This window comes from Psittacula echo, assembly GCF_963264785.1.
Source record: "Psittacula echo genome assembly, chromosome: 4".
Classification (NCBI taxonomy): Eukaryota; Metazoa; Chordata; class Aves; order Psittaciformes; family Psittacidae; genus Psittacula; species Psittacula echo.
In genome coordinates, this window is record NC_137738.1 from 43,141,559 (window position 1) to 43,167,102 (window position 25,544).

The following is a 25,544-nucleotide window of genomic DNA, read 5'->3' on the forward strand; positions in this document are numbered from 1 at the left end:
TTTGCTCCCCACAGTCTTTTAAGTTTAATTAATTTCCGTGTCTTTTCACGACGCAGGTAGCAGAGGCCTTACAAAATCTAATGTGAAGGCGAACCTGTGTGGCGAAGGCCCCTTCAGAAGAGCGGGGAGAGGGGGTGGCGGGTATACCAGGCGGCCGAGGCTGAAGGGGGTTGCTGTTGCTGCCTCGCGGGCGCCTCCCCGCTTTGGGCCCCTCGCTGCCCGCCCGCCACCCGCTGCCCTCCCCGCTCCCGCTCTGCTCCCCCGCCGGCTCTGACCGGGCCGGCCTGCGTGTCAGCGGCGCAGTTAATCATTCATCGGCACGGGGAGTTTATCTATTTCTATTGGTTGCCAGGAACGGGTTTTTGAACGGGGACTCGGGAAATGTGAGGGAGAGAAGGACAATTCCCCCCCACCCCCACCCCCCCGTTCAGATGCGCTCATCCCCCTGCAAAGTGTTATCGCCTGGAAATCTGCCGGCGATTTAAATAATTGGGGTGGTTTAAATTAACCGTTTACCTTTCGAGGAGCCAGCTCCCTTCCCTCGCACCCCCACCTCGGGGGTGGTGAAGCAGAAGGGGACGCCCGCGGAGGGCAAAGCGTGAAAATCCGCCACGCAAGACCAGCGAAGTGCGAGGACTTACTTAAACGGGGCTTTAAGTTGGCAGGATTAAGAGGGGGTTTTGGCAAACTATGTGAGGCACCTCCTGACAGTTCTAAGCCCTCGTGCTACAGCCGCGCGACTACAAAGGTTGAACTTAAATTAGAAGACAAGAAAAACTAAACCAAACAACCGACAACGAGACGAGAGATTGCGACACCGGGAACAGCCTTGGGAAACCGAGCCCCAGCAGCTTCCCGGCAGGCCCCGCGCTGCGCTGCGCCGCGGCTCGCCCCTCCCCCGCCGCCTAAGCAGGCTCCGCTGCGGCGCGGGCTCGGCTCAGCTCAGCACAGCTCTGCTGTCCTCTCCTCCTCCTCCTCCTCCTCCCCCGCACGTAGGCGCTTGGGAAAAAAAAAAAAAAAAAAAAGAAAAGAAAAAAAAGAAGAAGAAAAAGGAGGAATAAAAAAAAAAAGAAAAAGCTCTACCAGCCTGACTAGAAAATCGGCCTTGTTTCCTCAGAAACCGCAGCTGTTGCGAGCAGAAAACACGTCAGGCTGGCCCTCCAACACGCACAGATGTGCCTTTGTAAATCCACATAAACGCCGAGGAGGATTGCGTGCTGAGGGCAGGCACCCTCCCCGCAGAGGACTGGGCCGAGGCAAATGGCAGGCGGCTTCTCTTTGCCGAAGGCCGCTCTCCACCTCCTCCCTCTCTCCCACCCTCACGCCGTTCCCTCTCCCCGGCTTCCAGTGGCCCTGGTTTAATTCCTCAGAGCGCCTTAACGCGCCGCGAAGCCTGGGGGCGGCCTAAATACGGAAACTTTGGAACTCGCGGGGAGACGCCCGCCCGCGCTGCTCCTCACAGGGCGGCCTCGCCCCGGCCTGCGGGGCTGCCTGCCCGCCCTTCGGGGCCTTCGTTTCTCTTTTTATCCCTTTTTCTTTTTAGATCGTGTGTTAAAGGAGTAGGCACCAAAGATACTGATCTTTTTTTCTGACAGGACTCAGTGGGAGGAACGCGGAGGGGGGAGTTTGTGCTGACCTCGGAGAAAGCCTAAAATAAAACGTTGCATTAAAATGTACTGTAAGGCAAGGAGCGTTGTTTATCATGCCCTCGCCGTCTGTAACTCCACCCTCAACTCCTTTTTCTTCGTTTCCATCTCTTTCCTCCCGTCCTCTTTGCCCACACTCGCGCTCTCTTTTTAATATAACTTTCAGCCTGGATGAGTTGCAACTCGTTCTGCGTAATTAAAATGAGTGGATGATTGTTGAAAAGGGATGGAAAACGAGGCCGGGGGGGGCGGCGGGAGGAAGCCAGGCGGGCTGGGGCGCTGCTGCTGCTGCTGAAGCAGACAAAAACAGGTCTGGTCGCGCGGCGGCGGGGGAGGGGCGCGCGGGCCGCCATTGGCGCGCGGCGGGGCGCGGGCGCAGGGACCGCGCCGGCAGCGCGCGGCCATTTGTCTCGGCGCAGCCCGCCTCAGCCCCAGTGGCGGGAAGGGGCCGCTCGGGCCCTTTCGGCTGATTTTGGGGGTGGTTTTATTCTATTTTTTTCATTTTAGCGACTTACAAACGAGGATCGCAAGCCCCCCACACAGTCCAGAGTTGTTTACTTCCTTGTCTTAACAATGGGTTTACAGAATTGTTTTACATATTTTGGTACTTCCTGCAAATCTGCCCGTGATGGCTTACTCAGAAAAATATTTCTTCCCTTTAACAAAGTCCGGCGTATCCCGGGCAGTACGAGTTATATACGGAAAGAGCTAACCTACTTAAGTGCTTATTTTTGCTTGACAGTTCAGTTAGGACCTAGCCCAACCGACTTTTAATCCACTTTTCTAGGGTACGGTTCCAGGGACAGAGCTGCAGTTGTCCTTGTGGCCGCAGCAGCCGCTAACGTGCGATCTGAGGCTTGGGTTGCTGTTCACTCTGCGTATAATTCTGCCTGTATTAATAAGAGGCAGCTGAATATATGAGCACGTAACTGTCAGGGTTTTCGTAAACACACAGGACCAGCTTATTGCAGGCAACCGGGCGAGCGAGGAAGAGGCCGAACCTGCGTGGGCATATGCGCATACCTTTGTTACTTTGGCGGGGAGAGACTGAACTGGGTTATTAATTAATGTAACAGCGTTTGAAAAGACAAAAATTGCGTGTTTCAAACTTCAAATGCATCTAATTAGGCTTGAAGTTAGGGCTAATGTTTTTTAGGCTTGTTTATGGTAAGAAAAATTGAAGTATTTTTATGGCTTTGGCAGAGTGATTTGGTTGGCATTCAAGCAGCTCTTGATGTCAGGAAGCCATTGCTTGCTAGTGCGGAAACAAGTTTTAAAATTGAGCTCTACCAAATACTTTATTTTTTTTTCCCCTCAAAAAGGACACAAAACAAACACACACCACGCCCCCCCCCCCATCCCCAAAAACCCCTAAACATAAAAAATGGGACTCTCCTTTTCTTACCTCCCCATGTGCTGTATTCCTCCCTTCCACCACCCCCTCCCCCCCGCTTTTAATGAGTAGGAGAGACAGAAGTTGTGACAGGGCAGGTAGTGATTAGTTGCTGTCAGTCTGCCCAGATTAACACCTATTTTTAGGTTTTTGAACCTCTTGAGTAATACTAGTTAAATTGGCACAGGTTAATAAGTTGGGGTCCACAGAGCCTCTTAACTGTTCAGTGTGAAATTTGAATTAAAGAGGCAGTCTCACTTTGTCAAAACGATGAAAAGGGTTTGTATGCCAGACATTTACCACGTGTCTGTGTTTGTGTGCATGCATGTACACAGCACATACACAGGTCTGGAAAACAAAAATTGAAATGGGTCACTTTGAGCGTGTTAACGCAAACACATGAAAAGTTACAGGATCTTTGCAGAACAAATGTGCAGTGTAATAGGTTCTGAAAGGAAACGTTTCTCTCCACTTTTAATATAAATGTGGTATTTAAAAATTAATCTTTGTTTTTTCATGCATTTTCTCCATGTCCTCCCCCCTTTTTATCATTACACTGTTACACTGACACCCACTGGTAAAAGTTGATCTGAGATCATGATTGTAAATTGAACCTCTTGATGAAAGGGCAGCTATTACTCGGAATAAATAAAAATAAGGAGCAAAGAGTAGCGTCTTCCACTTCCCACCCCTGGGGGGAAGGAGGGAAAGCATGGCAACGTTCTTAAGTTTATTTCGAGGAGTTAGTGTGTGGATGCTCCAAGCTTAAGAAGGTAGGCTGCAGTGATTTTCCCTAAAAAACATAACATACAAATAACTGCATTGCAAGCATTTTATTTCTAGATACTTATCTGTTTGGGGACAGACAACAGGCTGGTACAGAAGGGAACAGACATAAGTGATTAGTGTGTTAATAACTCCTGCGTTTAGAGCTGTTTCCCAGGTAAAACAACTTGAAGAAAACCAGAAATAATGGTCATGCTAGAGATACATTTGTGTGGGCACTGACCTGATTGTATCAAAGAAGAGATGAATGCCAGCACTGTGCAAGTCTTATTTAGTCTGTTTACCATTTAATTTAAACTTGTCAGTGGTCTTGAAAGCCACTTGTGTTGGAGAAACAAGGCTTATTTTATTGAAATCTACCACGGCACCAAAATCTGGTTTGTGTGAGTGTTGTTCCATAGCCCTGCCTAGCACAAGAACAATACCACACAATTATGCTGTTTCAGCCTCTGAAATAGGCTTTCTTCCAAAACACCCTCCCCTTATATTATTAGACATGTTCTATTAATGAAATGATTGATTGAAAATCTTCCTGTGTTTATGTTGTTTGGGCAGCAGTAGCTTGGATTTCCCCTGTCTAGACTAAAATTGTATCCAGTGGAGATGCATGGGACAGCTGTTTGTAAACTCAGAGTGAGACATAACAAATGAGCTGCAGTAAAACCTGTCCATGACTGGTTGCTTATAAATGCAGTGAATATTCTTTGTTTTAAAGGAGAAGGGGAACCTTTGTAGAAATAAATACAGAAACAAAATGGACTCCACTAAAAATAAAAGTGTTGAAAAGACCTGCTTGGGCTGTGCAGTTCAGAAATTAAAACTCCAGCTTTTCACCTTTGAGATTGTAGTTCAAGTCTTTCCTTATATTCTGAGTAAAATGAGCTTAAAAGAAGTATAAAAAGCAGTCTCTGGGGTTGCTGACTTGCTGTTATAATTGGTGCAGATGCTGTAATTGGAAAACAGGGCGAGTGCTGGGATTTAGTTCTTCAGGAAAAGTCATAAGAAAAATCTTTACTCGGTTACTTGGTGTATCCTCTTGCAGGCTAACTTATGCAATATATATGTGTGTAAAGAAGAAATCTTTACAGAAACAGTTATTGAAGTTGACGATGTATACAAGGTTCTCGTGCCTGAAGATGTACTTCTGCACTGACTATTACCTTATATGCACACCATTGGGCAGAAATGCTAAGTTTGGAAAAGTGCACAAGGCTGTTAGCAATTGATTTGTTTTGCTGTTTTACTTTGAATAATAATAAAAGCATGAATAGGGGGCTTACTCTGAAATTGAGACAGGCTGGAAAAAAATGCTAGCTTTTATCCTGTAATTATCCAGAAGCACCCATGTAGGCCCAGAATAAAACTCACGGAACAGGCGTAAAGCCTGCTAAATTCATTCATAAAATGAAGAATCAGAGTTTGTGAGGAGGTGGCATGTCAATAACCTGCCACATCTTTTCTCCTCTCCTCCTTCCCAGAGTGTAGTCTTGTTCTGTTTGCGTGGAGAAACTACAGCAAACAAATAAGGGGGAGGTTGAGGGGGAGAACATTTATAGTTCATATTGCAGTATTCAAATAAAATACTAAAAATGCTGTAAACAGTTTTATAGTCATTGTTTATGGACTCTAGAATTTTTAATATTCCAACATGTAATTGAATTCTGAAGCCAAGATTCTGCGATTAATCAGGCTTTTGTAAGTGAGCTGCTATTTGCTAGAGGTAACTTTGAGAAGAATTTGGGCTTAAATTGTTGGTTTGTTTGTTTATGGGTACAACAAAAAAGTGAAATGCTGAAGAGGTCTGCAAAATGATACATTGTGCACTTGCTTGGGTGAGCTAAAGTCCTAGTTTGTGTAAGTAGCTCAAGCATTTGAGAAACCCAGTTGTTCGATCTCTGTATGCAATTTCAGGCTTTGTGCATGTGGATTGTGGAACGTGTATTTTCAGAGGACGTGTTTTCAAGGCCTATGTTCAGTATCTCTATTACAGCAGATAAGGGAAATGGAAAAACCACAAACATTTCGTCATGTTAATCTAGGTTTTGATTATTATGTGCACTACTTGGGACTGAAATGACTCCTAGGATGTTTGTATTTTTGTCTATGCCATTGAAATGTTCAGGAGAAGCTGGGCTAGATTTGAGAGCCAGTGTTTCCTTTAGTACTAAGGAGGCATATGTCTGTTGTAGGCTGCAAGAGTGTGGAGGAGTTACGGCGCTGACTGGAGCACTTGTTCTTTGCCAGTCAACTCTTAAATCCTGATGACAAAAGGGTCAAAAACTGGGCAGCTGTGACACCTGAATAATTTTTAAAGCAGTTAATCCAGTCAGAGTGTTTATCAATCTTTGTACCTCATGGGGAGGTGGTAGGGATGCAGCCTAAAATAATTTAAGAGAAAAGCTCAGGTCAGTGGCAAAATCGTTTAATTTGGCTTAGTCTTGTTCCACAGATTTACCTTTCCAAGTTGCAGTATGAAATACAGAACATTACCCAGAGGATTCCTTCTGTGTGGCTGTTTGGCAGGAATATTGATACTTTGTTGTGCAAAACCATCCCTTCCAAACCTCTGTTCTGAATCTGTCAATGCCCAGGTGATGCCCAAGTGAATTACCCAGACGTTGTCAGTGTAAGCTGCCTTTTGTATATGGCATGATCCTGATTCGGGAGAAGGGGATGTCAGGAAGAGCTTTCTATGTTCTTGGGAAGGTAGGGGCTGGGTTCTGAGAGCCTGTTACATCCCTACTGGCAATTGCCTACGACATTTCCCCACGTAATTTGCAGTTGCATGGACCGACTGTGGTTCTGCTGTTGATCATATGCTCCTATGGCAACAGCAGTAATTTAGCTGAATATGCAATAACAGACATGCACTTAGTATGTTTTAATCATCTTTAGAGAAATACGTTTCAGCGTTTTTTTCTGTAGAGGTGTAGGCTTTCCTTGCTTTTAATTTATGTTTATTTCCTTTCTGATCCATCTCAATTTTTTTTTCTTGATTTAAGATGAAAAGGATCATTTTTGTGTTAACCAGTTTTCTCAGAATCATGCTTTAGAAAGGCCTCATTCACCACTCCTATGAGGGAAAGTGGAGAGGGGGAGCATGGATACAACAATCTGGTTTTACTCGACTCAGAACAAGTTCATGAGCAAGTACATCCATATACAGTCTAGAAGAAAGTTAATCAGAACATAAGCTGTATGTAGGGTAGGTCTTCTGGTGACAATTTGATTTTGCTTATTGGTGGTTTTATTCTCAAAAAGTACCCCCCTTTTTTTTTTTCTTTTTTTTCCCCTAGGTAGAGCAGAAGGAAAACCAGTCCTTGAAGGGCAGGAGTATTGTGGAGATGGGGCTAATTACAAAAATGCTCAGAAAGGTGTTCTTTTTTCCTGTTATTTTTGAGATTCAGCAAGGTTGCATAAGTAACCCATTCCATTAAAACTACAAATGAATGCAGTTCACGGCTGGGAGTGGTTGTGAGGCACCGGAAAGGTTTTGAAGCTAAAACTGCGTTTCTGAAAGAGAGTGGTCCCTGCCTTATTTCTTCCTCACCTAAAAAAAAAAAAAAAAAATAATCTTTTTAATCCACATAACCCAAAATAGTGTTATCTAAGATGCAGGAAGCTTTTTTCCCCTGAGCACAATAGGAATATGTTGAATCTTTTGAAAACAGTTTCTGTTTCTCAAACACGTTTTCTTTTTCAGCATAGATAATTAACGCCTTCTTCACAGTGCTTGGTGCCCTTGATACATCTGTTACCTTTGACAGATACTTTCTGTTTGCCACCTCTTCCTAATATGCTTCCAATATTTTCAGCACAAAATAGCTTAGTATCTTTGATGTTGGTTGTATACGGGCTCAATTAAATGAGAAAGCTGCTGACAGAATGGTGTAGAGTTGAAACTTGAAGCTTTTGTTTCTGTAAAGATTTTGTCCTTGGTCACTTATCTTCAATTTTTGCTGTGAATTGTTTGAGTTCTTTTAGGCAAGATTGTTTAGACTTGCAGTTTTTAGCTAGGGCTGTATTTGTTTTTGCTTTCACAGGTGGTATGTGCAGTAATTAGGTAGAGAGAGATATGCTCTGTGGTCTTAAACAGCAAAAACCCTTGCCGCTGCTGAGGGTGGCTTTAAAACATGCCTTTCTGGAACTGTCTGGAATATTTGAAAGCATTATGGCACTGCAGCTGTTCAGTACCACCTCCTAGTTGCTGGTGGATGGTATCTTGTACTTACAGTAAGCAACCTGACTTTGTCTGAAAAGGGCTACCAGGGTTGTTCGGGTGGGCCTTGGGTTGCTGAGCTATGGCATTGGGAACCTCTAGCCCTGTGAGTGAAGGGCAGTTGTGGTTTAATCCTTACTGTTTTCTGTTGCAGGGTTCTACAGCCTTACAGTGTGGTAGTGCACAAAGGCAGCTGCTGTAGAGACCCTTTGTAGTGGACTTTGGTAGACAAGGTTTTATGATTCCCAGTTTGGAAGTGGGGAATTAAAATGAAATCACGGTGTTGGAACAAGAGAGTGAGAAATACAAACAGATCAGAAAAGATGCAGACAATACCTAAAGAAAAGGCTTACCAGTGGCAGTAATTGTTACTGCTTATGTCATATGATATAATGACAGTTTTTCAGGATTTCCCATATACTAGAATGGGTGAGGATGAAAGGTTGGAATTTTGTTTTTATATCTTCCGCTCTTTCCTTAAGGAAAATTAAATAGTGACTGCTCTGAGATTTCGATGCAAGTACATCATTTTGATACCTACTTTGTCAAACAAATATCAAAAGCTAATTTACAGTGCAGCTACTCTGTTTCATGCAGCGTTCAGGTGTGAAAGAACTAATTGTATGTTACTCATCTTTGCATACATATATATGAAAAACAGTATGACAGAAAAATACAGAAGAATTTAAAATACATGTTTCCAGAGAGAAAACAAGTGTATATGTGTATCTATATATTGTACCTATTTCATCTCCGAATGACAAGAGCAGATGAACATGTTACTGTCATGAAATTGCAGCTGATCATCTGTTTATATAGTACCTACAGGGGCATAAGTTATCACAGAATTGCAAGGGATGGGGAGTGTACTCACAGATAAGTCTCAGGTCCCCCTGCAGTGAGCGTGTGCTGAGCAGAGATGTAAACAATCTCCAGTGTCAATTTATCTGGGATTTGTAATGGTTGTTTCCTGATGGAGGCCTAAATACATTTGTGCCTTTCTGTCTTTTTGAGGTTACAAGATTTGCCCCATTGCCCCATAGCACACAACTTTTTTTCTGCCAAGTTGCTTCTAATATATGTAATTCTGTTGCAAGTATTATATCTCAAAAGGATGATGGTTATTGCTTTTAGTTAGCTAATATCTAGAGCCGAGTTTTTTTGCTTCTTAGGGATTGGCATTGTTCCCAGGATTTTGCAAAATATTTGCAGTGGGAGACTAAACCAGCAGGTTAGTTAATAGTGCATCCAGCAATGTGTGTTGGGCACAGTGTTGAAGATGTGAATGATTTTTTGTGGTGGTGTAAATCAGCTTCACCCAAAACATTGACATGTAAGAAAAAGTTTAAGAATATGAGCAGGACCAGTCTGTTCCACTAAACAGCTTTTAAGAATACGAGGCATCATTGTATTTCATCTCAAACACTGGCTGACCAAGTACAGAGCTGCTTCAGTGAGCTGTGGCCTTGAGCCACTGTGTTGTCTGTACATGCTAATAAGGAGAATGAGGAGAATTAATAAGCAATTTGAGCTGCAGCATAGTTTCTTGAGACATCTTTTCAAACCTTTTTAAAGCAATGTAGTGCACAAAGTTATTCTTGCATTTAAAAGGAGATCATTTTGTTACTTAATTTGTATTTTTTGAGCTAAAAGTTGCGGCTTCAAAAATTAGAGCATTGATCTTTATTATTGCTAGGCCTGGTGAGCTAAGAGATACATGACTGATAGCATAAAGAACAAGCAAAATAAAGAGAAAGTCTAAGAAAAAGTGGATGCCAGATTTAATGAATAACTGCCCTGAATTGGGGCATATATCCGCTTTATACATAGGTCAGAGGGGAAGGGAAGCATGGCATTTGCTTAACCGCAAGGCCTTGAGTAAGTAGCTTCAATAGACTGTATAGAAAGTGAGGAAATCTCAGGCTGATCTGTCCTTAATTAATGAGATTTATATTGTGTGACTGTAATGCCTTTTTTTCGGGCGTATATTGAGGGTCATTACAAAGGTGTGTCTTTGGTGTATTTGTTCAGGGATTGCCCAAGGAATATGCCAGTCCTCGCTTGCTATAGACCCAAAACGTAGCCTGAAGTTACACGAATGATTGCCACTAAAAACAAACAAAACCAGTGGCAGATAGCAGAGAAGAAGGGACAGAAGGGATGTCACAGTTACCAAAGTCTGTTCCTACAGTTCTGCATGCATTAAGAGCTGTGTATGCCTTGAGTAAGTCCTTGAAGAATTGTGGGTCATGTACGTTTGTCCTTGCTCCAGCCAGAAGGAAAACCATCTTCTGCAATTGCCAAATCCTAAATTACTTTAAAAGGAAGGCAAAGGGAGGAGATACTAGAGGTAGTTAGGCTGGATTTTGTAAAGATAGGAGCGACTCTAGCCATATTCATGATAAAAATAAATTTTTTAGGGACTTAGAAAAATGGAAACTGGATTAACTTGCTGTAACCTTTGTTTAAAAATTAGGTGGAGTGTCGGTGGGTGGGCTGATCAGAAAACCTGAAAAGCTGCAAATCTGTCCTAGAAAAAGGTTACAAAGGGTGTATTGGCACGAAGTACTACAGCATCCTCTGTGTTTCATGCTATCTGGGCTATTTCCTGTAGACGAGACTGGTGTGTGGAGATAGTAGTTGGACTTGCATTTGCATTGCCCTACACCTTAACTAATGAGTCCCATTTGTAAGTTGTTAAGACTTCAGACCCCTCCACTTCAACCTGCTACAAAGTCCTGTGTAACTCAGAGGGCAGGCAGTTTGATTATTCACTGGGCAGTGTGATGTGGTTTGTCTTACCGTGATTCAGCACGACGTGCACTCCAAACAGCAAGAAGGTGATTTGACAGTGAGACATCACCTGCATTTCCTCATTCTTTCTGAATTTTGTTGTCATGGGGAAGAGAGTCCTTTATGGTCTGACTAATCTTAACCAAACAGGGAAAACAAAAGTATTGCAAAATGTAAGTATTAACATATCAATTTATTTTGTTTTGAGCATCTTTTTAAAGTGCCAGGGGCATGCCTATTTAGTAAGCAGGCAGTTGGCAAAAACCCTCTAGGTATCAGAGAAGCCCTGTGCTATAATTTTCCTAGAATAATAATGTCAAACAAATGACAATAGAAAGCCTGTAAAATTTGGAGCCAGCTGGGCGAATTCTTGTGTGTGAAGCATGGTACCTGTAAGTGCCCCTGCAGAACATTTTGGCTTGATAAGAGCTGCTCCAGTCTACTGCGTTCCTAGCCAGAGTAGCTGTAACCCCCTCACCTGCCAGCCGCAAATAGCGGCTCCATTAGATGAACTCTGAGGAGTCTCAACCCAAGACAGAGAGCAGCGTTAAGTGTGTGTTGTATTGGGAGCTTTTGCCTAGGTAGTTAAATGTAGATCGATGATCCTTTTCAGCATTAGTGTTAACAGGCTATTATATGGGAACTGGCATGCATCAGAAATGATTATTAGTGCTTATTTTCAGATTCCCCCAAAAAAGATGGAAAGGGGCTCTGTGATCCATGTCTTTTGCAAGTCAGTTATTTTGTCCTTGCGTACTTGCTATTTCGTATTCTGTTGTTTGGATAGCAGTCTGGGTATTAAGCGTAGCTGTAATTTGTCCTGTTAATAGTATTCCACTTCCTGCAGCTCTTGCTCAGTTCCAGCTAATCCTATCTCAAACAAAGTCTTGATGAGACAAGGAGGAGCTGGACTGAGCTGAGAACCAAATCAATGCTGAGTATGGCTTTGGAGAAGACCAAATGATAATAATTCCTTGTGTCATCTGATCACTAGGTTGTACAACTCTGTTCCAAAAAGGTATTGTTCAGCATTGCTCCTCAAGGTTTTGATCTATGTTTCAACTCCTTTTCTCTTTGATGAAGGTAAAAATAACTCTGTGTACAGTTTACTGTAAGTCCCCTGGTTGCAGTGCAATATTGTTTGTCAAATTGGAGCTGTGTGAGTCCTTTATTGAAAAGCAAAACAAAAATACTGAGGAAGTCTCATTACTTCTGACAAAAAGAGACTCAGGGCTACTCCTAAGCTTGTTTCAGGGTACTCCACATGTTACTCATCAGGGATTCTCCAGGCTGACATGAGCATATTTATGAATTCTTCCATCTTGTAAAAGAAAAAAAATACTAAATGCTATTCCATTCTGCTCTTAAATTATATAATAGTACGTAAGCAGTAGTGGTTTTGGCCACAGCTGCCCGGCCACAGCTGCCCATCCACAGCTGTGGAGAGATAGGAGGTTCATCTTGTCATGTGTTGGGGAAGACCTGCAGGGTTTTGGGGCACCATCCTGGCCAGTTCTTGAGCCCTGAAGTGTGTCCTCTGAAACAGAAGCCAGGAACAGGCTCTGGGGAGGGGTCAGGTGCCCAGGCAGAACAGGCATGCTCCAGATGTGGGATACTTCTGCACTACTAAGTGCATCTCATCTAATTGATCCACAGCATATGATTAATACACATGCTGTCTAGAATGTTACCCCATCATTTACCCCTTACCTCTTACAGTGGCCTTCTAACCCAGAATTGTAGAACAGTGTAGTGTGGTTTGAGTTTGTTGATTAGAAGTGAAAAGGCTGTTAGATTCTTCAGGTGAACTGGGAGAAACACCAATGAACGGTGATTAAAAGTTGCTTTTATTTAGAAATAAAATACAGGGCAAACAGACCCATTTAATTGTAACACTGTACTGTGAGGAGTGGAAAGTGGACTGAAGCAAAGATTCAGAGCAGTGCCTAGGGAAAAGCTGCTGTATCTGATACAATCTGATACATATATGTGAAATCAACAGTGCTTCATGTAAGAACCAAGTCTGCTTTTTTTAATGATGCAGTGAATTTTTCAGTGTAAAAGAAAAACATTCCCCACCCAAGATAATATATTTACATACGTCCAGTCAGAGCAGACAACTAAAATAGGAAATGTTTAACTGCCACTAATAAGCATATAAGAAGTTCTTAATTAATGTCTGATTATCTCGAAGCAGTAATGGATCTCTTGTTCATTTTTTTGTTTATTGGAATGGAAGTGATATATCTTGAAGACGATAAAGAGAATGATGGTGCTTGCCTGATTCTTACCAAAGTTTTCTCTTCCGCCTGGGGTGCTGTGGGTGCTGATTGAAGTACACTCTCATTCCCACTAGAGGGGGGTTCTCTCAGCCTAGGTTCTAATGCATTTTGGCTTGTCTTTTTTTTATGTAACTCAACATGAGGAAAAACGTCCCACATCTTGTTTCAGTACTTTCTATTGAGTATCTTATGGTGTCAGCAATTACTTGTTTCTTACTGGTCTTAACTGCCTTTTATAAGAAGAGTTAAAAACCAAAATGAGTGGACTAACACCCTAGTAAACACAGTAGTAACAAAGAATACAGAGAGTGTTTTATTTCGTTGTCTGCAAGGTGAGGACAAGTATTTAGCACAGAATTGGTGTGGTCACTCTTGGAAAACAGAAGTGGCGTTATCAGGCCTGTTCAATAACATTTTTTAATTAGAATTATCTCCACCAATAGCTGCGCTCCGAACCATTTTATTGTCTCTGTGAGCCTTATGTTCTAAGCATGAAAGAAAATATTTCTATATGTAAAAGAGATTAAATGTATAGTTTTTACATCAGCTTGAATTTCTGCTGTGCTCTTTGATGTCACAGTTTGTTCCTCTTCTCAGTTTCTCGGTGAAAAGGAGGATTTTTATGAATGTTCTGGTCATTATGCCACGGTAATTCATGTGTTTTGAAACTATGGCAATTGCAAGTGTTCTCTTGGCCTTGATCGAGCAGGAGCTTAGCACAGCCTGTTTGTTGACAGTACTCCTGTACTCTGCCATGAAGGTCCCCTCATGGTGAGGTGGTCTCTCCGCAGATGAGGCCAAGCATGGAGGCCAAACAAAGGAAGCTCTGCCTGATCTCTGCTGGGTCAGTGCAAGAGTTTTGTGCTGTCTGCAGTGTGCTCCTGCGCCAGGGAGCATTGAGGGAGTACGCAGCAGAGGGCAGGCAGCACTGGGCTGGCTCGGTGGGGCCATCAGCCCAGCTGGGACCGCTTGGGAAGAAGAGGAAGAGAAAGGAAAGGTGAAGGTGAACTGGAGTGGGCAAGGAGTTTGCCTCCTGGGGTCAAGAATGGAGGCAGGGAGGGACCCAGTGTCACAGAGAAGGCTCCAGTTTTCCTAATGAATCTCCACAACTGAAATGTAGCAGAGTGATAAGCATTAATGGGTCTGGAGGTAGCTTCTAGGGTATGTGACTGGCACATACTGGATAAAGAAAACTGAGTGAGTGTCCAACAAGATTGTTCATGTTTTGGGGTCTTCCTAGTTACAGTAGCTGGGTGTTGTACTAAAACAGTAAGCTTAGTTGAAATGAGCATTCACAGTTTAGATGGGTACTGTATTAAGCCTAACTGGACTGCTTCTGTTGGTGGAATGACTTTTTTTCAGAGGCCACTTGAGCACCTGAGCAGGGTACTGTATTGTGACAGGCACTCACACTGTTATTTCCAATCCAGTGGCTGATTATTCTCTTTTTGGCCCTGGGCAAGTCACTTAACCCTCTGTCTGTTTCATCTGTAAAATATATTATGGATATTTATCAGTCTCACCAGGACTGATTGTTTAATATTTATAAAGTGCCTAAAGGATTAGAAGCTTAATATAACTAGCTAATACATATCATTTTAGGTTGATTTTATTTACTTGATTTTTTTTCCCCTACCTTCTATCGAATGAGATGCTATTTCGTAGCCTCTTGCTGCTGTTCCTAATCAGCTGGACAGGTCACATTTGGGTAACTTCAGGTTCATTTTCTTCTTTTATTCCTTGTTCCTATAAATGCTTTATCTCCTTCCTCCTTTTTTCCCTCCCTTTTTTAATTTAGAGATGAAGAGATACCATATGTTGCTAGATCATGACATAAATATATGTAAGTGCTCCCATCATTGTTAGTTTATCTGCCTTTCCATTATAAACCCTCTTGTTCAGGGGTTTATAACTCTGGCATTATAACATGCTTCAGGCTGAAACTTGACATTCATTTTTTCCCTCTTGATTTGCTTTAAATCCTTCACTCTTCTTAAGTTAAACTGGAGATTAGATACATTAGTTATAGTTATACTAGTTGTATAAATCATGATGCAGCAGTAGGCATTTTAAACAGGATGTAAATCAGAGAAATGGAGAATTTCCTCATTGTTAAACCGTGCGCCTGGGAGTAGGAATCTGGGATTCTTTTCCTGAGTGTGTCCCTGGCTTGGCACATGACTGCTGAGAAATTATTTAACCTCTTTCCACCTTGGTCTTCTGTCTATATATTGGGATGATGACATTTCTTACTTCACTGGTGTATTGGGAAGCTTAATTAATTAGAATTCATAAAAGCACTGAGATTCTCAGGTGAAAGGTGATGAAGTGTGAAGTATTTTTAAGGAGTCTTAACAAAAAATCAGTGCGCCTGCTCTTCTGCGTCTGTTACCTGTTGTCCCAGATCAGTGCTTAGAGCTGTGCAGTCTGTGGCTTTATGTCAGTTAGGCTGAGAAACCTTGTTTGTGTCGTGAGGGATGCTCTCGTGAGTTTCCTGTCGTCAGGATTTCTGTTGTCAGCTGTTAGTTCGGCATGTCCTATCGTATGTAGGCATCCTAGGGTTGACCAAGACTGGCATCTTCATTTGCAGATCTCTTCTTTGCCTGGACTGTGGTGCTGTGCTCAGGGAGAGAGAAGTTCTTGGTGGTGGCTAAATGTGAAATGATCTTTTTCCTTATAATTTCAGGTTGAAGTCTTGGCCTCCGAGGATGCTACATTTGGACTCAAGGTGTGTAGTTTGATGCAGTTTTGTTACATAGGTCCAATCAGTTTGAACTGTTGAATGTGTTGTCACAGAAGATGACAATTTTTGACCTGAGAATTCAGCACCCTGTGACTTACATCCATCAGTTCTTTCCCTTATGTGTGGTAATCTGACAATGACACATAAGACTTTCTAAATGCTATTACATGGTATAAAACCCATGAGGAAGTTTTACTTGCGGAAGCCCATGGAATGTCAGCTTTGTAGTAACTTTGGAGATTGGCCTGGTCCAAATGCTGGATTTGTTCTTGTTCCATAGATTTGCAGCTCAAAAATTGTAGTTGTTACCTGTTTTGCAGTCTGCTGAGTAAGCCACTTTGTTGATGGTCCTTTTTCACAGTGCATCTGAAGTAGAAAGTAGTACATTGAACAGCTGCATCACCCTGTGTTCAATTGTAGATCAATGTATGGCACACAGTGTGCGTGTTGGAGAGGCCGCTTTAAACCTACTCTGCTAAATAGATGGGCTGTATCCTAGTTATTGTTCAAGTTTCTTTGGCCAGTGAGCATTATGGTGACGACCACAGTTTTAATTGAGCACTAATCGCAGATGATTTTAAGCAGGGCAGATTGTGTGTAGGCTATATCTGCTTAGCTAGGAGGAGAGTGGGGAGTGAATGGGGAGGGGAGGAAGGAGATTGTAGGAACAGTAGGCCAAATCATGACAATGAAGAGTTTCCTGCTGCCGAAAGCCCACATGCTGTGATACTACTGCAGGTGAGAAAATAGCAGTAAAATAGCAGTGAGAAAATACTGTCAAGGTTAAACAAAACAAAACAAAAAAAAACCAAAAAAAAAACCAAAAAAAAAAAAAAAAAACAAACAAACAAACAAAAAAAAAAGTTCTCCAGTTTTATGTAGAATATGAAAAAATTAACCAACAGAAAAAAATCCAAAACTTTTAAAGCCCTTAAATATTCATGATGGTAAAATTTACATTGTGTCTGTATTGTACATTTTTATGTTGATCTCTGATAAAGTGATTTAAATAAATTATTAAAAACCAAACAGAACTACTCCAGTATTATTTGAAGTATTTAACATATGGTAGTCTGCAGTATTTTCTGAGGTTTATTTAATACCCAGCCTGCATACAGAATATTTCTTGAATATTTAATAAACTTGGAGGGTCAGCTCTTGTGAACTCACCTTCATAATCCTTCAGACTAGGTGGGTAAACAGAAATGTTACTGAAAATTATTGTAGCCGATCGCTCTCACAACTAAAGCACTGTGGAGGAAGCTTCTTGCTTGTTTCATGGCTAGACCTGCAAGCTGGTTTTCAGTCTTTGAGTCATCTCGATGGACATCCTTTGAACCTCCTTTTCATTATCAAAAGTTTCAAGAAATTTCTAGTACTAGGCTTCAGGTTTACAGAACTAAATCGTTACTCTTGCCAACATCATCCTCCAGAGTCTCAAGCAACTTTTCTGTAAGATTAAGCTTCAGAACAAATGGGGTCTTCTTACTCCCTTAAAACAGTAGCTTAATGTTACATAGTGAACTGTATATGTCTAGGAATGTCATGTACTTTTTATCAGTCAAGGAGAAAGGTAAATGTTCATCCTGAATGTGTTAATTCCAGAATTTATTTCAGCTGTCTAGGCATGCTGTGAAAGCACTTTCTTTCCTCCTCTCCCTTAAGAAATGCTTCCTTTACTGTCTGTCTCAATTACAAATAAATATTAGTGTCTCTGTTACATCAAGTGTCTTTGTTAGATTAACAAATGAGTTGGTATGCCCATGGAGAGTATGTACGAGTACCATTTTTTAATGAAAAATAGTTTTATAAATCATAAAGTAAGTTGGTATGGTGAATACCAGGTAATATAGATGAGAAGGATGTAAGGTTGAAAGTTTCCATGATATAATGCTTTCCTTGATCCCAGCTTTTAGCCTGCATTTCCTTCCACGTCTGTTTGGAGACTATTGAAGGGGCTATCTTTATGGGTTTGGGTGTAGCATATACTTTGACTTGAAACATTGTAGGTCCTCTCTATATGCATACGCAGAAGCATAATTTGCTGCAGGGGATGAATCTTCTTTTGACTGTATCCATTCCATCTGTCCTTAGACACTTATCACTTAGTTTTAGGATTGTTGACAGGCTGTGTTGCCTGTAGATACTAGAACACTAGTTTAAAAACAGAATATTTCTAGACTGCTGAAAGAGCTTACAATGTTATCTGTTAGTCGTAAATTCTCCATGATTTTAGTCTCATGGTAAATGTGCGATCTGGCAGCAAATGGGGCTGTTTCCCAGGAAAACACTCTGAATAGACGACAGAACATCGTTCAGCTTTACTGTGGTTATTGTCAGTGAAGTGAAGGTCTGGCTGGTGTAGTCTACCCCTAGGATAGTTGAGTCTTTGGTGATGGTAAAGTGCACGTAGAAGTCAGCTTCAGGATGCTTTTGATGCAAGATACACATATTGATTTGAACAAAATAATTTTTATTTTAGAAAAGGAAATTAAGAGCAAAAATAGTTTCGCACTGTCAAAATGCCCAGGGAAGAGGTACCTTGAAGTACCAAATCTTATCTGCTAAGCACAAAACAGGTGCAAATTCCAGACCATTAGCAAAAGTCCTTCAAAATGTTTCCTCCACCTCACCTTTTTAATGAGAAAACAGTCTTCCCAGAACAAAGGTAGAATGAATGTAAGCCATTTATTGGAGTAAAAATGAGATTTTAATATGAACTTCTTTTTTCCTTTTTTTTTTTTTTTTTTTTCCTTTTGGTACACGTGAGACCAGTATTCTTTAATGGACCATGAAAACGCAAGCAGCTTTTCTATCAGTTTTAAGGTGGTGGTTTTGTAAGTAAAAAGATGCACAGGTTTGACAGCATTGCTGTCCAAACCTTTCCTTTGGTTGAGTAATAGGAAGCAAAACCATTCAGCTTTCTTTGCAACTAATTTTACAGAAGGAGGAAGCTGTTAGTGTGCTGTAACAGCTTTTTCGAAGATGGTACATGTGGTGTTCAGTTTCATTTACACATTCACTGGTGTGTGTGTTTGTATGCGTGTTTGTTTCTTAAAGAAAAGGAAAAACCTAAACATCTAGCTTTTGGCTGATCCCTCTGCTTCAGTATCTAGAAGGATTGTGATATATGTGTGGTGATGTATTGGAGGGATGTAGGGGAAATGACCACCTAGCAAATCACAAACAGCTGATGAGTGATCTGGGACAGGCATAACAGTTATGCCTGGTTCATTCAAATTATGTTGAGTATAAACTTACATATATAATTTTCTTGAAAACTGTAGTTGCCAAGAAATTAACACAGAGTTAAGAGTGAGTAGATGAAGTGGTATCTGCCCGAGTCTGCAGCCAACACACAGGAATGTATTTTGAAGTTGGAAACTCCTCCAGTCCCATTAATCTTATTAAAGCCTAATGGTGATGTGTAAAAGACTAACAGTACCAATTTATTTTGTGTTTATTTTATCTGGAATAGGAAGACAGATCTTAGCAGATGGGATCAGTGTTCCCAGATGGTAGAAAAAATTAGGAGGGATACAAAGATGTGAAAAAAGAAAAAAAGAATAAGGTGCACAGAGCAGAAATGAAAGGTTTAACCATTTTGAATTATGCTGATTTAAACATGAAAGCAATGAACAAATAAAAATAACGGCATCTTGAGGTTTTTTAAATCCTTCTTTAGAGATTCAGATGCTCAGTTTCCATAAGAACATTTTAATCCCTGAGGTAGAATTGAAAATCTTACTTTGAAAGGTTGGTTATTATATAAAGATTTAACCCACATTTTATTGTTGTAGGAGTCACATACTGGCATCAGTTGGAGTTACAGTGTCAAATGCAGTAGCACGCAGTCCATACAGACTACGAATGGTGTTTGGCCGTATCTAGAGAAGAAGTTGCTTGGCTTTTTAAATATTTGTGCTTGGTTTACTCTCTCTCCTTTCCTTCCCTTTCCCTAAGGCTTTTACTGTCAGCATCTACCTGACCCAAATAACGTAGGGTAGAGGAGGCTTCATTCAGTTAAGCAGGGTGAGATCACCTCGTCCACGTGTCTCAACCTGTCTGTGGATGTGTAAAGTGCCAGAAGCTCTGTTTGCAGAGACGGCTGCAGAGCCCGCCTCCCGCAGCTAATGCCGAGATGCAGTGATCCCAGCTTAGTGCAGCATTAATATAAATAAGTTTGTTAATAGCAGTCCAGCAGCTACATGTCAGAAGGCTCACAACTTTGTGCAACAGGAAAAGAGACACTTATGTTCCCACAGTGGGGGAGCTCCACCAAGAACAGGACTCTCTTATTTGGTAGTGAGCTTTAATCCTTCCATTGTGTGTCGTTTTAAGCTGTGTTGTGATGTAATTGGCTTAATCATTACTATTATGTTGCTTTGCACAAGTTAAGATTGTAATTTGACATATGGAAATGAATGGCAACTGAATTAGTGATTTGCAGGTGTCATTTAAAAACGGGGCAGGGAAGAAAGCCTTTCATATTTTGCAAGCAGCATGTTTGCTAATGTACAGAGGCAGAATTAACTACACAACTGCATCTCAGGCTGCCTTGAAGTAGAAGCGAGCCTCACCTGTTCATTTCTGGGACTGTGCTGCTTGAGTTGAGAAAAGAATCATTCCCGATGGGTATATTCACTGTAGGAGTGATTTTATGTTTCCTTTGCAGAAGACAAATACAGGAGAAAAGCTTTCTCTTCGATTGAGAAATCAGCATAATGGAGACACAGCTCTATTAGAGAAATGCAGCAGGGGTGGCATTTCTGTTGTGGCTGTGTCTGCGTGGTGGAGCGTTCAGCACTGTTCGTGGAACCAGATGTATTTTGTGACATGGCATAAAGTGATGACCTCGTCTCCGTAATTCAGTAACTCTGGAAGTTGTTGAAAGAATCTATTCCTTAGTCTTCCTAAGTATGTGCTGCTGGGATGCATTCTTTTGATGTTCTTTCTCTTATACAGGATGCATCGTTTTGAGAATCAAATGTACTTAAGAACTAAAATATCTTTTTTTTTTTTTTTACCTCCCAAACATGCTACTTCTACTTGAGTTTAGTAAGTTGGGGTTGGGTATTTTGTTTATTTCATTTGGTTTTTTGATTGTGTTTTGTTTGTTTGTTTGGGCTTGTGTGGTTTGTTTCTTGCTTTCCTTCACCTTGCAAATGCTGCTTTATTGCAAGACTCAGCACATCATGGTGCATCTTCCATAGCCCACGTATTTTCACAGTCCAGATAACAGAAGTTCAAATCCTGAGGGGAAATTCAGCTGCACAGGGTAGCTACGTGCCAGCTTCCTGGTTTGAAGCATAGAACACTAAAGAGAATACATGGCTGACTGACAATTACGACTGTGCAAATCTAGAAGGAAACTGTTCTAGCCGTATCCATAACACAGAAGGCTTGATATAGGAGATTGAGATGCCATTTGAGAAAATTAAGAAAGCGTGTTCTCAAGAGATTTTTTCCTTAATTTTATTATCACTATTATTATTTGTATTAGCTTGATTGCAACAAAACAGTACTTACTTCTTGGAAAGAAGGAGAAAAGAAGCCATTGAAGGAGAAAAAAAGTAGGCATTAAAAATTGTTTTCTTTTACCGCACGCCTTGTTTAAGCCTGCTTGCTTTTGTTGAAGATTCTAAGCAGCCTCTGCTTCTGCCATCTGGTGGTTTCTAATAAAAGTTGCATCTTCAAAGCCAAATTAAATTGTTCTAAAGCCAATTAATCCTTTTCAGAAGAGGATGTTTTCAAGTGTCTGAATTATCTCTGTCTTGATATGTTGACACTTGGAGTGTCTATGTGTGTGCTTAGTATATGGGAAAATACAGAGAAATGAGCCCTCATTTACATCTGTCTCTGCACTGTTGACTTAGGTAGGAATCTGGGGGTTGTAAATAATATTTTGGATTTGTTTCAGCTTAGAAGAAATAGATATTCATATTAGCCTCCAGTGACTTCTGTTTTGTTGCTCAGAGCAGGGTTAGGATTACATGTTTCCCCAGTTCTGTTGTTGTTTTCTTTGTGGAGTTGTTTCACCTGAGGTGTTCAGATGACTGAAAGAATTTCCCAACCTTCTTTCATTGAGTCATTTTAAGAGCTGTGTTTTAAGATTGCTGAAGTCTTATGAGTGCCCTCTGCACTGGCTGTTTTCTAAGAATAGAGAATGGCATTATAGCAGGGAACAATATTCTTAGGGATCCCTTGGACCTGTGTCAAAGTGTTTTGAAGTAGTTACGTTAAGTAGCAGCAACTTGAGAATGTTTCTGCCTAGACCTTTGCATGTCACTGGTATGTTATTTGGGAAAATTCAAGAACATGCAAAAGCAAGCAATTGTGATAATGTTTCAGAGATTTCATCTACGTGATCAATAGTTCTTAATACCTGATGAATTTTGTCTCAATAAAAAAAGTTCCTCTCCATCCATTGTGCGGTCCCCACTGTGGTCCAGCTTTGTCCTAAGTACTGTGGGCTGTACAGGAGTGTATCTAACCACCTTGAGTAGGTAGGGTGAAATCAGTACAAGAGGGCAGTACTCCATCGAAACCCATTCCAAACAGCACCTGCTTGTTGTGGTGCCCGACTCCTCACAGCTCACTTCTGCTTCTCAGGTAAGAGGATTTTGAAGTTCCCTGGGGGGATGGAAAAAAGTGAGGGCTTCTTAGAGTTTCTGATTCCTCCTTGTGCAGTGGAGGTGGATCTGGACAATTTTAAAACAATCTTGCATGAAGAAGAAAAGACAAAATGATGCGCAGAATAGGAAGAAAGGTCGTATGTTAGCCAAGAGCCCCCAGATGTGAGAACATTGAGACACGCTGGATAAACGGCGTAGTAATAGTGGGTTTTTTTCTCCCTTGTATCCTGTAGTCCACACTCCTGGACTACAGTCTCAGGAAAGACAAGACCAGGCAAGGCTTTAGGAAGGAGCTATCTCACGTGGCATGTCCTTGTTGAGGGTACAGTGGGTCAGTGTTTCTTGGATATTCCCTTGTTTCTTCTTCTGGCAGTGGCACAAATGTATCAGATGCTCCTTGTCAGCATGAAGCATCTCATGATGCTGGGAGAATAAATACTGATGGCCGCAGGGTTAGATTTAGGCACATGAGTATGTGGTAACATCTGTTTTACAAAGCTCCCGAACCTCTGTGGCAAGCTGGTGTGAGCTCAGGTGGTGAACATCAGCCTTCCTTAGCACCTTTGAATATCATTGTCCTGTGTTTTGCCCAGCACCTGTGGGTTAGTGCTAAAAAAGTGTGACTTGCTAGCTTTTCTCTAGCATCATCTGTACTTTCGGTCATACATACATACGATGAACAGCCTTCATCTCCAGTACTGTGCAGTTTATGTTATTAAGGTGTTGATAGGGCCACACTTTGGGTTTTCAGACGAGTTTAAAGCTTCCACCACCTTTCTGAGGGCACGAGGGGGCAGAAATCAGTGTGCAGTTTTCAGAAACAGATGTGTGAGTAGTTCATGGCAACTATTAAATATTTCCTCAAGTGATGCCTGTAAGTAAGAATGCTTGGCAACTGGGTTTGCTTTTCTGATTCATGAGTAGTGTCGCTCTTTGGCCAGTTCTATGCCAATTTAGGTTGCCACTTTTTTGAAGTTGGCTGCTACAACCTTGAATTGTCCAGCTTTTGTGGAAGCACCCATAGCAGTCCATACTTCTCTCTCTTGCGTTTTTGAAGAGATGATCTGTAGTGTGGTTTGCCCTTTCCAGGCTCCTTAGAAATGCCAGAAGAGTGCAAAGTTTGATGCTTTCATGGTGGGAACATGCATCACCTTCAGGGTTTGACTGAACCCACAACCCACCACTTCACACCAGTAACTAAGATGTGGTGAGAGAAGTTGCCACAAAAAAGAAAAAAAGAACTTACTTTCTTAACCTTCCTTCTGTAACTGCATTTTTAACTGGTGGGTGCATTTGAGCGGCCTGACCCTGGTGTGCCTGAGCTGACTGCCAGCATCTGGCTCAGGGTTCTCCCTCCCTCAACTCTTAGCATGTAACCAGGGTGATGCTTGCCTGATGCGGCAGGTCCTTTACAGTTCTGTGTGGCCTCTGATTTCTACTGCTGGTTTGAACTTCGAGGGAGTATCAGATTTACCAAGAAGTGATCTAATGATTGAAACACAATGTTTGCTTGTAAATACCTGCAGGTTTTAAAAAAATGTTGAGGCAGGTGGTCTCTTTGTTTGGGGGTGGGAAGAGGGCAGGACAGAGTATTTGCAAATAGTTTGCTGTTCCTTCTTGATTAGGAGAGCAGGTTAGACCAGATTTCTTTTTCTTCTGTAAATTCTGCCTGATTGCACAACCGGTGGGACCAGAACTGCGCCCTCCAGCAACCAGCCCCACCTTGCTACAGGAAGCGTGTTCCGATTGATATTGTGACTTAAAAAACAACAAGAAAGAAACCACAAATATTTACATTTTTAAAAAACTACTGTTCATTTGTTTGGGTTGGTTTTTTTTTGTTTTTTTTTTTTTGCACAGCATTCTTTTTTTAACAGCATGAAATACATGTATAGAAAAAGATTCAGATTTCTGCTATATGGCTGCTTCCCTTGATTGCATAGTTGGCTCGTTAAAACTAGTGCCAGGGTTGAAGAATAAGAATTGCAAAGAAGAACGTGAGAAAGTTGTTGGGAAGACAGATGCGATTTAAGTTTTCATTTTCCCCTTTTTTTCTCTGAGACAGGGTCAGGTGTGTATCATGCTTCTGAGCTGTGCTTTGCTGGAAAAAGGGCTGTTGACATGTGGCAGATTTCAAAGAAATATAAACAATGACAATAATACAGAATCTCAGGCTTTTTACTGAACATACATTTCTTCTACAGAAAACACCGTTTTGTAACTTTGATGCTTCAATTATTCCATTGTTCAGTTTTTAAGAATTTCTTCTTGTGTGACAGGGTTTTCTAGTGAATTGGGATTTTGATGGATAATTTTATTATATTAGAAGGACACTGGGAAATCATGTTTTTCAAGATCCTTTCTTTGACTTTCTTTGTGAACGGATCTTAATGTTTTCTAATACTGGAAGATCAAGATTACAGATGGTTTCACCATTATTTTCCTACTTTTGCAATGCTTTAAGTTGTTTAATATTATACACACGTAAACTATTGTGATATATTTCTAATGTAGCAATCATTGTGTTTTATGATTTTATTACTAAATCCTTGCTACTACCTGAAATAGAAAGCAGACAGATTTACAGTCTCTCTAGTAAAATTTGCCTTAACATTTTTATCTTAAGCAAAATAAGCATCATTCGTACTGTTCAATGTAATGTGACTGTCTGTTTTCATTCCACTGGCTGATTCCTCCCCCTCCCTTTATCAAGATCTATTTGAATCTCCCTGAGCCTTCTGTGAAACTTCATCACAGTGTTATTCCCTATGTCAGAACCGATGTACCGATTACCTCGTAAATATAATCTATATCTAGAGTGGTTTTATAACTTCAGTCCTTGCGCAAGGGCTGTGCTCCAGTGGAGTGGTGTCTGCCTTAAAAACACTGTGGGAAGAGCAGTTAGAATGCATGCTAATTTAAAAATTAATAAATGTATTTTGAGAAATGTGTTAACTGCTGTTTATGAAAGGAAGCATTGAAGTGAATCATGTGGAACTGGCTTTTGTCACATCTAAGTAGCTAAATATCATTATAGCACGTACGAT

General features: G+C 41.3%; 1 protein-coding gene across 2 annotated transcripts in view; it reads left to right on the forward strand.

Moving 5' to 3' along the window:
* The window catches only part of ARID1B (AT-rich interaction domain 1B), a gene marked incomplete at its 5' end in the record, with an annotated part of 335,015 nt that overhangs the window by 169,743 nt on the left and 139,728 nt on the right, over positions 1 to 25,544 (forward strand). The window contains one exon of one of the 2 annotated variants that reach the window (XM_080616793.1): positions 15,806 to 15,847. The exons of the other annotated variant lie outside the window; for it this stretch is intronic. Coding sequence (XP_080472919.1) covers positions 15,806 to 15,847 — 42 coding nt within the window. The remainder of the gene's footprint in view (positions 1 to 15,805; positions 15,848 to 25,544) is intronic. 2 annotated transcript variants of the gene reach the window in all.